The following is a 14,947-nucleotide window of genomic DNA, read 5'->3' on the forward strand; positions in this document are numbered from 1 at the left end:
GGTGGGGGTTGGTATTTTTTCTAAAAGGAAAAAGCAATAGGACAAGAGGAAACAGCCTTAAGCTGTGCCAGAAGAGGTTTAGATTGGATATCAGGAAAAATTTCTTCATGGAAAGGGTTGTCAAGCACTGGAACAGGATGCCCAGGGAAGTGGTGGAGTCCCCATCCCTGAAGATATGTAAAAGGCTGTAGATGTGGCACCTGGGGGCATGGTTTGGTGGACTTGGCAGTATAGGGTTAATGGTTGGCTCAATGATCTTGGAAGACTTCTCCAACCTAAAATATTTTATGATTCTATATAAACATTCCGTTGCTTGACATTCCATATAGCATCTAAGCTTAGGTTTGTCTGAGGACAGATCAGAGATGTACAAGGCACAGGACCTAATTTTCCAAGCTGCTTTTTAGTGTTTTCAATTACTTATATCTCATGCACTTTTCTCTCCAGGCACATTCAAAGTGGTTTGCAGAACTTTTGATCACTTTGTCGGTGGGATGAAACATCTCTATGAGGTCAGCAGCTGCAGCAATACCACCCAAGCCCAGCAGCCGCATGGAGCCATGAGGATCTACTACATTGCTGCAGAGGAAATTGAGTGGGACTATGCCTCAAATAAGAGCTCAGTACCAAAGATTTACAACATCAGCAGCAATGAGGAAAGGTACCCAAAGGAAGAAACACTTGTGGGCATGGGACATGTCATTTCATGAAGCCAGCCTTGTACTTTTTATGAGGAACTCTTTGCTAAACAAAATAAGAGAAAATATATTTAAAACGTCACAGCCTCTCAGACTAGACTAGTTCATAGGCACCAGTTTCAAATGTTTTTGTCTCAGAGTGTCCTGTAATGCTGCTGAACACAAGAAGGCTTCCAAGTCCCTAAATCCACGTGTATATTCGAGCTCTGCCTCAACCCTACAGTGATGCCCCCCAACACTCTCTTCTCCCTCACTCTCCCCATCCTCCCCATCCCAGTGCTCTGGTTTTCACAGAGGAGAAACCCAGGTACCTGTCCCAAATGTGAGCCCCTGAAGGCAGTGCAGATGCGTGAGGCGGGTGCAGAGCCTGCTTCCCTGCAGCATGGGTAGCCCCTGGCTCCCCCAAAAAGGTCAGAACATAGTACACCCTGCGAGTGATTATGTCTACGTTGCACTTAGAAGAAAACCAAACCTGTGCAAATACACATTCCAGATCATATTGCATAGATTGGTCTCTGAGGACACTTTGGTGAAAGCAAATAGGATCAAGGAGGATATTAAAAAATAAACCTTAGAAAAACATCTAGGAAACTGCTGCCTGTAAAGAAGAAGAGTCTGTAAAAAAAAAATACCTGAAAAGTCACAGGTGTTGAAGTGAGTTTAAAGAAAATAGGAGCTCCAGTACTGCCAAAGCCTGCCATAACACACACAGTGCGTTACTACAGTAAGCACTATCCCTGCGGCATTTCTGGGGTTTTATTTAGTATGTTGTGAGCCAACCTCGCACCTCCCGTGCCAGGGGCACCTTGGAGATGAGCTGCCAGGAGACAGCTGCTCTCAGGAGAGGGCGAACGCTCTGCTGTGCAGCGGGCGGCGAGTGTCCTCTGCCGGCGAGTCAGCCCTCTGGGATCCCAGGGGAGCAGCAACCAACTGCGGGTTACTGCGTAAACCTGGAGGGCACAAAAAAAGAGTCCTCTGCCAGGTGCAGAAGGGAGAACACATTTCTCACTGTATTGTCGTGCTGGGAAAGTACCCGGCCCTGCGCAGCACACAACAGCAGGAGGGCAGGGTAAAGCAACTCCCTCTTCTCTCAGATGATGGCATTTGCATTGAAGGGCAAGCTTGGGTTATCATCTTCCTGTGGCTGACGAGTAGCCGAGATAGTGAAAGCAGCCATCGTGAAAAGATGATTCAGGTTTTCAGGGACAGGCAGTATCTTTCATTGGAGCAAAGAATGCAGATGGAGAGAGTGGCCAAACCCACTCTTATCTTGAACTTCACCTCTGCTCTGACAGCTCTGGTGAAAGATTTGTGTTCCCAAAAGTTTTTGGTAAGTGCAATGTATCCCCAACTTTACCTGTTCGAAGAGGGTGTGCATTCAATGAGTATTAGATATCTTACTATTTGCTTAAAATTTTATTTAAAATCTTTTGCAGCTCTCAGGGCTTCACATCAATCAGCACATTAGACCAAGCTATATATTCTTATCAAATCTATTGTGAGAGGCACAGCACTTAGTAGCTTTTAGGTGTGTAAAGTTAAGTGCTTTAATTGCCTTTTTATGTTGCAGCTATGGACATGTTTTCCTGAGCCAAGCAGAAGATCTGATTGGTTCAAAATACAAGAAGGTGGTTTACAGGGAGTACACAAACAGCAACTTCACACAGCGTAAAGTGAGGACAGAAGAGGAGAAACACTTGGAAATCCTGGGCAAGTAGCTCTCACTTATCACTGACCAAGTCTGGCCAGTGAGGGGATTGCTTTCCAAAAACTAAAGAACACTGATACCTATTTCAGTATATCAGTGATTTTACAACCAATTGTATAATTGCTGAGTGTAAAGATGCTTTCCAAATTTAAATATTCAGTCTGGAACATGAATAAGGGGTTTTCTAAGGAGTACTAACAAGGAGGATGCTAAAATGTCAATTCCAGGATTCACCTCAGCTTCAGAGCTTGTAATATGGGGGAAACTCTTGTAGGCAGATTAAGACAGTATTAAGGGGCTGGATTTGTATCTGAAATTGGGCCAGACATAATTTTACACGTTTTATAAAATAACCATCAGCTCATTTTTTTTTATGGGGAGAGAAGTGGTCAACAACTGGTCATAAAGTAGTCAGAGAGTCATAGAATACCCTGAGTTGGAAACTCACTGCTCCAGCCCCTGACTCTGCACAGGACATCCCCAAGAATCACACCATGTGCCTGAGAATGTTGTTCAAACACTTCTTGAACTCTGGCAGGCTCAGTGCCATGACCACTTCCCTGGAGAGACTGTTTCAGTGTCCAACCATCCTCTGGATGAAGATCCTGTTCCTAATATCTGATCAAAACCTCCCCTGATACGGCTTCTTGCCATTCCCTTGGGACAACACTCTCTAGGAATGTATATAACATTTTCTTTTCATGCAGTACAAAAGTAAAAAATAAAATAAATAGTTTAAAAAAAGGCAGTTACCAGCTTAGGAAATAGAATTTTGAAAGATACAAAAATCATCCACAAGAATTTTCCTTAAAAACAAACTATCCAAAAACCTGTCTCCAGAATGAACAAGAAAGGATATAATTTGTATATATGAGCTTTTCTTCAGCTGAGATAACAAGCCAATTATGATGGTTTTACTGGAAGAATAGAAGAGCCTGAGGGTTATGAGTAAGACCTGAGCTCCACTCCCAGACCAGCCTAGTGAAAATCTGTTGCATTCAGAAAAGCTGTATTAACCTTCAGCATCTTCTGTTTGAATTTAGGGCCGTTAGTCCATGCCGAGGTTGGTGACTCTGTACTGATCATATTTAAGAACAAAGCCAGCAGGCCTTATTCGATAAGTGCACATGGTATAGAAGAAGTGGGTTGTGAAGATCAGCCTGAGGCACCAATTACTCTCCCTGGTAAGGCTCTTTTTTTTCCCCCCTCCTCTATTCTTTGAGCTACAAAGGCATTTTAACATATGAATGTTAATCCCCCTTTCAAGCTAGCACATACCTAGGTGTTCTCCCAGGTATAATAGGTTCACCGTTTATTCATGCGTGTAGGTTCTTGATCAGCTGAGCATGTTCAGGCAGAGAATGAACCTTTGTTTATATCAGGGGTAGAAACAGAAATATAATATCACTAGACAACCTCTATAAAAGACAGAAATAGGCCCATAATCATGGCAAGAGAAGCGTAAGCCAGCACTGCATTTGGCTTCAGACTGACACTCTGACAATGTTTGAAAAATTTTCAAACTCGGTGGTAGAGTTGCAGATGGCAATATTAATTCTGACTTTCTCTTAAGCTACACAGAATTGTCATTTGCATTCAGAGCAGATGTATAAAATGCAAAATGTAGCTCCCATGTGAATTAAAAACCTTTGAAAACGTGTACCAAATATACCTCAGTTTCTAGTGAGGAAAATAGTTTTCACGGCGCTGAAATTTTTCATATAGAAAGATTTTCATTAAATTTTTTGAACTTCTGTTTTTGTGTTGGGTTTTATATTCTAGTAGAAAGTCAAACTCAAACCCAGGCATTATAGTCAGTCCGAAATGTACATACCTTTGCTTTCCAACGCCCATGCAATCTTTATCACAGTATTTGTGAGCTTCAGTGTGAAAATAAGTGAAAAGGAATTCTGATGTAATAAACCTCTTTGCAAGCTGGAATTTCTTTCCTGTAAGCAGCTGTATCGGTACAGCCAGCACCTGAGGTGTAACACTGGGAGCACTGTTGTCGTGTCTCCTGTGTCCACATGGGAGCAGGCTTGGGATGAGCTAGAAGAGGAAAGTTACCTGTGTTTGAGAGTAAGCCAAAGGGATTCTTCAGCAAGAGCCAAGGACAGACTTTTCCTTAGGAGTCTGGAAGAAGCAGTTAACACAGAAAACAAATCCCTCAAAACAAGAATAATTCCTGGGCACTTCAGTCCTTCTCCCACCACCACTGAAATACTCGCGGTCTGTCTTGCTAGGCCAGGCTGGACTGCTCATCAAGTTTGCCAGAGCCCTTCTATTTCTCCTAAATCAGTCATCAGACAGATTTATATCCTGATAAATTGTGCAACTGAGAGCACTGCCAGCGCCCAAAGACAATGTGGGGGCATGGTAAACAGATGCAGAGAGCAGATTCATAGCAGCCTAAGCTAAATCAGCTCTCAGCTGCCACAGCTTTGTCCTCTCCCTGTCCATTCCTCCCATTTATCCTGCAGCAAAAAGGGAGGAAACATCCATTTTCCTCATCTACCAGTTTTGTCAGAGGTGTGGCTCTTTGATGCATTCTGAAGTGTCTTAAGTTTTAAGCAAAGTGGAGGTCTTCCCTCTATCACCTCCAAACATTCTGAAGTGAGGAGTAAATAGCAAGAAACTGGTGAAGGACCATGGTCAGCCTCCCTTCTCACCTCATGCCCTCTAAAAAGAGGTGATGAGGTGGATTGGATACCAGTGGGTGACAGACTCTTCCCTGGCCTATGTTTCCATGGCATGAATGCCTTGGAGCCCGAGGAGTTTCTTGTTAGTGTTTTCTGTCCTATCAGTGTAGTGCTGAGTATTGAAAGCCTTTCTGATCTCTGTCAAGGTGTGTAAACCCATGCTGTAATGAACAGAAGGTGCTTGTCCTGTAAGATTAAATTATATTGACAGATGAGAGTCATCATTTCTTTTAGTTTCCTTTTTTAAAAAATTCTTGTAGTTACTGCTGTACAATAAGCGCCACTATTGCAAGATCCATCAAAACAGTGCAGTGGCTCAGTGACACTAAACTAAGCTCAGTCACTTCACAACCATTTAGGCTTGAAAACTCTCCTTGCCTGGATGCCCACAGCTATTGGCAGCTGTTGGATTGTGGCTGTACTAAAACCATGGTCAAGAGTTCTGTGATTTCCTTGTTTTGCCCTGGCTCATAGCATGTCTCAAGATGCTCTTGGCTGTTGTCACCCTGAAAGACTCTTGGACCAGAGATTGCCTGGTTCAACATTTCTCCCCCACTTAAAAAGGCAAGGTGGTGACCACATCCTGGTCTCCTACCCTTTCCTGCAGCACCATCAAGAAAAAAACAGAGCAGGGAAACACAGCACAGACAGTTCCTCTGAACACAGATGTTTGTGCTCAGTGTATAAAAATTATCTTCCCTCAAATAGATAATTTCCTCATCAGTTTGTTCTGCTTTCGTAAATTCAGAGGTCAGAGAATTTGTGCTCAGGAAGGGTGTGACAGAAGTGATGGCTTTTGGGAAGGGACAGGGGTTCTCTGGTAATTGCTGCGGAGCAAGAGCTCATCTGGAAGAGGAAAGGACCCCCATGCTGCTCCCAGTCAGCAGGTTGGTGCATATTCAGCTCTCCTCTCCAGGCCCCCAGCTAATACACTGCTGCAGCACCCTCTGCAAAATCCCAGTGGCAACTGCCACATCTTTTCGCCCAAGAAATATTTTCTGGATCTTGGCCAGTCTTAACTGACCTTAAGCATTACCAGCTAAAATCATTGAACTGCTACAAGTTTTGCCAGAGAGAAATATGAAGAGTCCTGTCTGTAAACTTCCCTCTGTGGGATGCCACTGTTTTCCGTATCATTTGTAGGTCTTCTCTGGAGGCAACCTGCCTTCATTTACACCACTGGAGCCTCATTGACCTCTAGGAAGGCAGAATCACATCCCTATCCTATTGCTGCATGCTTTCACAGATAGTTTTGATGCAGGTCATTTTTTGATGAGGAAGGTAGCAGATCTGAGTTACATCCTATTCAAAGTCATTAATACCCAGCTGCTCATGGTAAAATTGTTCTTTCTGTTTCAGGGGAAATAAACACCTACAGGTGGAATGTCCCAGAACGATCCGGTCCTGGTAAAACAGATCCAAACTGTATCACTTGGGTTTATTATTCAACAGCAAATTTTGTAAAGGTAACCAAGAAATGGCCATCAAAGCTTACATTGCTTTGGTTAAAGAATTCTGTTCTGCATAATGTTTCTGAAAGGATCCTGCTTCTCATTTGGGAGAGGACCATAGGCTAGAGGAACCATTTACAGAGCTAGATGCTTTGTCCTCTTTAATAACTGTTGCACATGCCTGGGTGATTTAATCTACTGAAATACCAGGGGATACACCATGGTAATGTGATGTCCTCTTGAAAATATAGTTGAATGGATTTGGGGTGAAAGCAAAATATTATACAAAATCACAGAATGGGTAAGGTTGGAAGGGACCACTGGAGGTCATTGATCTGGTAAATTAACAGAGACACATAGAGAAAGAAATTTTTAATCAGACTACTGATTTTTTTCTTACCCGATGGGAAAAAGCAATTTAATCTTTACTTAACCTATACCTTTTTCATAACTGGTTGCACTCAAAAATCTGCAATGCATATATTTATTTCATTTCAGGACACATACAGTGGCCTGATTGGGCCTCTTGTAGTTTGCAGAAAAGGAATTCTAGATGAAAGAGGTCTAAGGAAAGACATCGATCGTGAATTTACTCTTCTGTTTATGGTGTTTGATGAAAATGAATCCTGGTATTTGAAAGAAAATATCCAAACGTACCTTCATAAGAATCCTGATGATTTTAATTCCACTAAGAACTTTGTTGAAGGCAACTGCATGCATGGTATGTAGGACACAGTGGCAGCAGACAAGAGGACAGAGGTTTATTTTTCACAAACCTTTTAGGAAGACATTGGACTCAGCCTGCAGTTACCCAGCCATGTGACAACCTCATAAGCTGCAATGCTGGAAATAAAAAGGTTTCATGAAGCCCAGCCAAGATATTTTTCTAACAATACAGTTTAATCTTATATTCTTGGGAAGAGGCTGTCCTGCCAGACTTCCCTAGCCATTTGGGAACAGTGTTCCTTGCAGGCTTGTTCTGTTGGAGTGTAAGGATATTTTAAAACTGTGGCAGTAGTAGCAACCAGCCCAGGAGACAGGCAGAATGGACTGGATGGGGACAGCCCTGACAAAGAAAACTTCTCTTTCTACAGCTGGTACCCATTTGAGGCAACAGTGCTATTCCCTCTTTTTCTATGTAGCTTCTCAGCATAAATCCTGTTTGTTCAAGTGTTCTATCTCATCCAGTTAAAAAACCAATCTGATGCTTTTCAAAACAGAAAAATGTTTGCTGATGTATACTTAGATGATTTGAAAACTGAAACAAAAGTGTGACTGTCTCACTCCAATGGCAGCGATCACAATGGAGAGCCCTTGCCCTGGCCACACATGCCTGTCCCTCCAAAAGGGAGAAGGGTGCCTGAAGGGGAGGTTATCATCACCATACCATGGCCAGTTATTAATGAGACCTCTTTTGTCATTCTTCCAGCAATCAATGGGAAGATTTATAACAATCTCTTGAGTCTAACAATGAATGAAGGTGACAGGACAAATTGGTATTTGATAGGAATGGGCAATGAAGTGGATATCCATACAGTTCACTTCCATGCACAGACCTTCATCTTCAAGGTTGGTAAAATAAATCAACATCAAACCTTTATAGTGTGATAGGAAATTTCTGAGAGAAAAAAAAAAGAAAAAAAAAATCCAAGTTCCAGCCTAATTTTGTAGCTTGGGCACAGAGCCCTGGCCTGATGCTGATGTTGGTGGGAGTTTGGGAGTTTTGCATGTGAAAAGAATACAAAATGAATGAGATCCTTGCAAACCTTCTATTACTCTGAGCCTGTGATGAAACAAATACAGGGCACTATTAGATGACGTGGTTTGGTGGCTTAAAATACATGTTTACTCGTGGGTATAAGGGAAGATACATGGAGGAAATTAGAGAGAGTTATGCCTACTTTTTGGCTTTATGTTGTGACAGCTTGCCACTGGCAGGACTCCTTAAAAATATCTGTCTTTCAAAGAAACACCTGTGCTCAACCAGCACTTGGGTGTCATCAGGAGGGATTTCCTGTTGTTATTTAATGGATTAAATGAGAGGTATTCACAGACCTCAGTTTCCCTGGATGAGGCTCACCAGAAACATACAAGAAGCATTTGATCTGCCTTGAGGAGCTGGAAGTCTAACTAGAATATTTCAGCGCTTATGGAGAGTATTTGGGGCATGACTCACAATGCTGTTTTTGCCTTGCCACAGACAGATAAGGACCATAGAGGAGATGTATATGACCTCTTCCCTGGGACTTTCCAAACAATTGAACTCCTAGCAGAAAACCCTGGGACGTGGCTTCTGCACTGCCATGTAGCTGATCACATCCACGCAGGCATGGAGACAACCTACACCATCAATAAATCAGGTGCAGCATCAGAAATGTCCTAGGAGTCAGAGGTGGTATTGCAGCACAATTGGATGGAAGGCAGGGAAGAAAGAAAGAGAGCTGATGTCACTGCTGCACCCTGCACACTGGTGGGAAGCATGTGTGCATTACAGCCATGGCCAGTTAGCATTGTCTAGGGACAAGACACACACCCCAAATGACAAATGGCAAAGACAGTAATCTTCACTGCACTTTGCAACTTAGAAACAATTGGTGCTTCACCAGAGTCCCTCTGAGACAGTGGCAGCCTGCAGACCATTAGTCATCTGCAGGTGGTGCAGAAAACATCTGCAAAGCTGTTTTTCAGCCTTTCTGCCATGCACTGTATGGTAAATGCTACATACTGGCATGGTGCTGGTCCCTCCCTGTGAACAATGCCAACTCGCAGAGGTATTTGAGCTCCTCCCTGCATAGGCAGAGAACAGCTGAGATAAAAGATGCTTCAGAAAATGATTGTTCATCTTGTCAAGGAATAGGTGATCCCTTGACTAAAAATGTTGGCAAGCCTTTTGAATGGTGCCCACCCTTTCCACCACATGTGAGTGAAGCCAAAAGTACTTTGTGAGCCTCTTTACATCATAGAACTTTATTAAACATCTAGATCCAGCATGTCCTCCCTGGGTCCCCACTGTGCTGGCTACACTCCTCTACAGGGATCACAACAATATCAGCAGGGACACCTCACACCTGTAACTCTGTAGCAGCAGGATGACAAATGTAATTGCCAAATGTAGCCAAACTACTCCTTCCTTGGATAAGGTGAATTTGTTTTATAACACTTATTCACATGGGCTGTGAAATTTCAAATGAGCAAACAAATGCAGAACTGAATCATGGAATGATTTGTGTTGGAAGGGACCTTAAAGATCATCTAGTTCCAACCCTCCTGCCAGGGACAGGAACACCTTCCACTAGACCAGGTTGCTTAAAGCCCTATCCAATCTGGCCTTGAATGCTGCCAGGGATGGAGAAGCCACAGCTTCCCTGGGCAACCTGTTCCAGTTCCTTACCACCCTCATAATGAAAGATGGATTCCTTATGTCCAATCGACCCTCTTTCAGTTTAAAACAGTTACCTGTTGTCCTATCACTACAGTAAGTAGTGAAGTAACAGATGCCTGCAGTAAAGGTGATGTTGCCCATGGAGCTGCTCAGAGCAACAGCTGTGCTGATCTAATCATGATTTCTGTTCAGATCAACAAGGTAGAAATAATCAAATAAATTCAGCACTGCTTTTTCAAAAGATAAAAGAAAACATTCATTAAGGCTTTCAACTTAACTATGCTTTTTTTCTCTCTGCACAGAGTTGGAAGCCCCTTCAGAGGGGCTCACAACTGAAGCATACAATACAACTACTGCAACAAACAGAACCACTGCAAAGGGTAAGAATTTTTTAAATGTTATTTAAAAATCTTCAGATTCATGTGTACATTTCACATTGATGACTTCTTTTTTAACAGATTACAACAGCAAAGTGGGCAATTTTTTTGGCAGAACTTTGAGCTCTGGAGAAGCCAGCCTGATACTCGCAGCTTTTTTTTTCATTGGACTTGTTCTCCTGTCAACAGTATTAATCCTCTTCTGCCTCATCACTCACCAAGGAAGCAGAATCCATTACACGGCTCTGCATGATAAAAGTGCACTTCTGACAGATTCCCTGTAAATCCCCACTTTTATTATCATTCACAGGGCCACTTTGGATTTCACAACTGAGAACCATAAAATCATAAAGGTTGGGAAATACAGCTAATATCATCAAATCCAACCATTAACCCAATCCTTCCAGGTGACATGCTGCTAATAAAATTAGAGCAAGGCATGTAATGATAGTCCTACCCCATAGCCAGTGCTCACAACAGTGAACACAGACTGTAGAGCCACATACCACCCATCACCATTTCCATTCTTCTGGAGTTCAGTTGCCTGAGACCCAATCTGGCAGCCAAACAGAGCAGCACACATCTTGGCATCCACATCGGCTGTGCAGGATTTCCACAGGAGTAAGGAACAGGCAGCATGGCATCCATGCATTCTGTGCAGAAACATGGGATTCATGCTGAGAAATAAACACCACCAGGGACTGTTCTAAGTTGTTGGCTTCTGGAGGAGCAGGTGTTAATCCTAAAGTCCCTGCAGTTTCCCAAACTCCAGCTCAGCGAATTCACCAGCATTTAAGTGCATCTCCCATTTTTTTCCCTGCTAAATGAGGAAATCGTGCACTGTAGACAGAATTTTAAAGGTATTTAGGGGCCTACCAATATATTTTAGCACCTGATGGGTTCAGCATCGCCTGTGCTGTTAGTTTCTAGCAGCTTTTATTAATCCCTTAAAAAAACTAGCTCTGAGCAACCTCCAAGAAATTTAGTTGACTTTGTAATTGCTGCTCAATGTGGTCCTGATTCTGTACCTCTTCTTCGCACAGAGCAGTACGTCAGTCCCTAGCTGTAACGAAGCCATCAGCCATCTTTGTGCTCTGAGAGGAAGACAGGCAGAATCAGTCCATGTTTAGTGATACTTGAATGTTTATAGGTCATTTTTAGTTAGATAGTGTTCATTCTTGCCTGCTCACATCAGCTACAGCCCTTGCAGAGGAACTCCAGAGTAAACACCTCTGTGAAACTGTTTATCCAAATTTTGAATGTAAATTCAAGTTAATGGTTTTTTTTAATTTTATTTTTTCCACTTCTGTATTTTGAAGTATGTTCAAAAGTAGGAAACTTTACTGCACATGACTCTTACTGTAGCTTAATGGTGTCCTGCACTGATGTCCAGTCAACAAATATGTTGAACTTTCTTACATGTTTCTCAGTTATTTCTTGATTCTTTGTATTCCTCAGTCATTTAAGAGCACACACATGAGGTAGAACTGCAGGACTGAGCCCTAACAGAATTTAAATAATAGTAACAAACACTTACAAACTCCTTTCCAAAAATCTTTCATTTGAGCTGTCAAAAATAGATACTCTAAAATCTTTAATCTTTCTGTTTTGTAAACATTAGAACTGGAGTCTTCTGTTCTGTGCAAAACCACTGTCTGTCTGTGTAGAACATTCGCTCTTTGTATACATAGAAAATTAAAGCCTTTCCCTTCAACATATCCTCTTAAGAAGGAAATACTCTTTATATACATAGAAAATTAAAGCCTTTCACTTCAACATATCCTCTTAAGAAGGAAATTATTTGGTACTTCCCTTCTAGAGTAGCTAATGTGCCTGACTTTTTAGAAACAGAGTTATAAATATCTTTTGACTGTAGAAACTAGCCAGCCAAAGTGATTACAATGATAATAAAAAATCCAGTTATTTTTATGAACCTTCTGGCACAATTCATTTCATCTGGTAAGCTTCTTAGCTGGATGGTGGCTGTGAAACCAGAACGAAGCCTCCAAAAGGCCCCAGAATGTCACTGCTGCTGGACACAGCAGTCTGCCACAGAGAGTGTGATGCATCATGGAAAGAGGAAAGCACTGACTTGACCATGTGCAGGCAGCCCTGTGCCAGCTGTGCCTTGACACCTGTGTTGAAGAGCAGCATCTGCGTTGGGCTGAAGCACCAGCAGGAACAGAATTAAGCAATGAAATGAACAAGAGATCAAGTCACCAGAGCAGGCATGTTCCTCAGAATGCTACAGGACCTTGAGTAAGAAAAATTTGGATTATGAACCAGGGTACCCGTTGGGAACTGTCCTAGAACCAACAGCTTGGAAAGTGGTATATGAAAGACCAATCTTTAAAAACTTTCCAGAGGCATAAGCAGCTCTGACAGACACACAAAGCAAGCTGGCTGAAGCCATTCTTTAAAAAAAACCAGAAAAGTGGGCAAAGGAACAAAACAGGACATGGAAGGTATGGTGCTCTTTTGATTTTTTATAAGAAAATTGTGCCTCAGGGAGGTTTCTGAAGGGTCTCAGTACATGATAAGAGACCTGGATGAATATACCTGCTTACATTTCCATATGATGAAATATCCACAAATCTCCCCTCCATAAGAAGGTCCTTAGTTAAAGCTTCTTAAGAAAATGAAATCACCATGGGATGAGATGAAGAGTCCATGGAGGCTAAAGAACTGGGTAAAAGACAGGGAAAAGTGGTCAGATTTCATGTTGAAAGTCATTCATGGGGTGCTACAAGGACCCTTGTTCTACATTATTTTCTGTAAGTGTTGTGAAAAAGGGTGGCCAGGTAATCATAAGTACATGTAGCATGAAAAATAACTGAAAAAAGATAAAATTAGTACTGATATATTTACAGTTGTACTTGTGGGAAAAAGCAATCCTAGCCTTTTGCACATCTTACTGTCTAAGCATCTCAGAAATGGGATCTTATTTGTAATAGTTTAATGACATTAGCTCCAGTGCTTTTTAGTGGGCAGAAAGACAACTGGAAGATTAGGAATCGGTATGAATTAAGAATTGAGCAAACCAGAAAACAACATAGTACCATTACATAAATATCTGTGGCACCTGCATCTTGAATGCAACATGAGTCCAATTCCCCAGCCACATCCAGGAGAGGACATAGGAGCACAAGACCAGCACAGCAAGAATAAGAAAGGAAATCGGTGTTGTAGAACACTTTCCATATGAGGAATGAGTTCCTTGGAGTATGGCTGGAAAAAAACCCCAGAATGAACAATTGAAATCAGATAGGATAGCAGTTTTATAAAGGGAGAATTGAGAGAAGAAGCGAGCACTTTGTTCTTCTTGGCAGAAGCAATGAGCTGAAGGAGTATTGCATGGAAGCACAGCACAGGAGTTAGCTCTCTATGGGACAAACAGCCAGCTCTGCGACTCCTGGGTCGAGAGGGCTGAGGATACTCCAAGATTACGTAGGTCCAGTAACCAAAGGGGAAGAGAAATTAAGCATTATTAAAGGTGAAGGCACCCCACTGATTCCCCCCAAACGTGACCTAAGAAGTGATGATCAAGCAGTTTGGGTGGGGAAAACAGTGTTACGTAGGTTAGGGGCTAGTAGCATCTGTCAGACTGGGAGTGGGGAGGTGTGTGCTGACACAGGTGGAGTTGATCAGCCTGAAGAAGGTGGCTCAAGGGATCTTCATAGTGTGTGCAGTGGGATGCTCATGGGAGCTTATGGGACCACAGCACAGACAGAGCCAGGTTCTTCTTGTCCGAGCCAATGGGTGCAGACTGCAACACAAAAAGGCTTCATTCAAATGCTGCACCTGGGTTGAGGCAATCACAAACATGAGTACAAACTAGGAGAAGAACTCATGGAGAGAAGACTTCATTGAGTAAGCCCCCTTATTGGAGGTTCTCATGCATGAAAAGCTGAACAAGAACCAGCAGTGTGCACTTGCAGTCCCAAAAGCCAACTTCATCCCGGTCTGCATCAAAAGCAGCGTGGCCAGCAGGTCAAGGCAGGTGACACTTATCCCCTAATCAGCTCTAGTGAATCCACACCTGGAGTGCTGCATCCAGCTCTGGGGCCCCCAACACAAGAAGGCTGGAGACGTGTTTGAGCACATCCAGAGGAGGCCACAAAGATGATCTGACTAAGGGCTGGAGCACTTCTCTAGAGGACAGACTGAGAGAGCTGGGCTTGTTCGGCCCAGAGAAGAGAAGGCTGTGGGGAGACATCACTACGGCTTTCTAGTACCTAAAGGGGGCTTATAAAACAGAGTGACTTTACACGGTTATGCAGTGATAGGACAAGAGGGACTGGCTTTAAACTGAATGAGAGTGGATTTAAATTAAATTTTACAAATAAATTCTTTACTGTGAGAGTGGTGAGACACTGGCACAAGTTGCCTAGAGAAGTTGCTGATGCCCCATCCCTGGCAGCATTCAAGACCGGATTGGATAGGGCTGTGAGCATCTAGTCTAGTGGAAGGTGTCCCTGCCCTGTCACCATGGCAGGTGGGGTTGGAACTAGATGATTTTGCAGCTCGCTTCCAACCCAAACCATTCTGCGATGATGACCCTTAGGGACAGCCCTGGGCGCCTGTCTCGGCCCGGAGCCCCCGCTCCGAGCGAGGGGCACAGCACGGCCCGAC

At 43.0% G+C, this 14,947-nt stretch overlaps 1 protein-coding gene across 1 annotated transcript in view; it reads left to right on the forward strand.

The window, feature by feature from the left end:
* Positions 1-10,599, forward strand: part of LOC103807817 (hephaestin-like protein 1) — a 33,504-nt gene extending 22,905 nt beyond the window's left edge. Inside the window, exons 12-20 of the mRNA XM_009080568.1 lie at positions 448-661; positions 2,269-2,408; positions 3,450-3,590; positions 6,465-6,571; positions 7,055-7,277; positions 7,986-8,125; positions 8,757-8,916; positions 10,241-10,318; positions 10,397-10,599. Of these exons, the coding sequence (XP_009078816.1) occupies positions 448-661; positions 2,269-2,408; positions 3,450-3,590; positions 6,465-6,571; positions 7,055-7,277; positions 7,986-8,125; positions 8,757-8,916; positions 10,241-10,318; positions 10,397-10,599 (1,406 nt within the window). The remainder of the gene's footprint in view (positions 1-447; positions 662-2,268; positions 2,409-3,449; positions 3,591-6,464; positions 6,572-7,054; positions 7,278-7,985; positions 8,126-8,756; positions 8,917-10,240; positions 10,319-10,396) is intronic.
* The last annotated feature ends 4,348 nt before the right edge of the window (positions 10,600-14,947 follow it).

The sequence above is a fragment of the Acanthisitta chloris genome, unplaced genomic scaffold, assembly GCF_000695815.1.
Source record: "Acanthisitta chloris isolate BGI_N310 unplaced genomic scaffold, ASM69581v1 scaffold3098, whole genome shotgun sequence".
NCBI lineage: Eukaryota > Metazoa > Chordata > Aves > Passeriformes > Acanthisittidae > Acanthisitta > Acanthisitta chloris.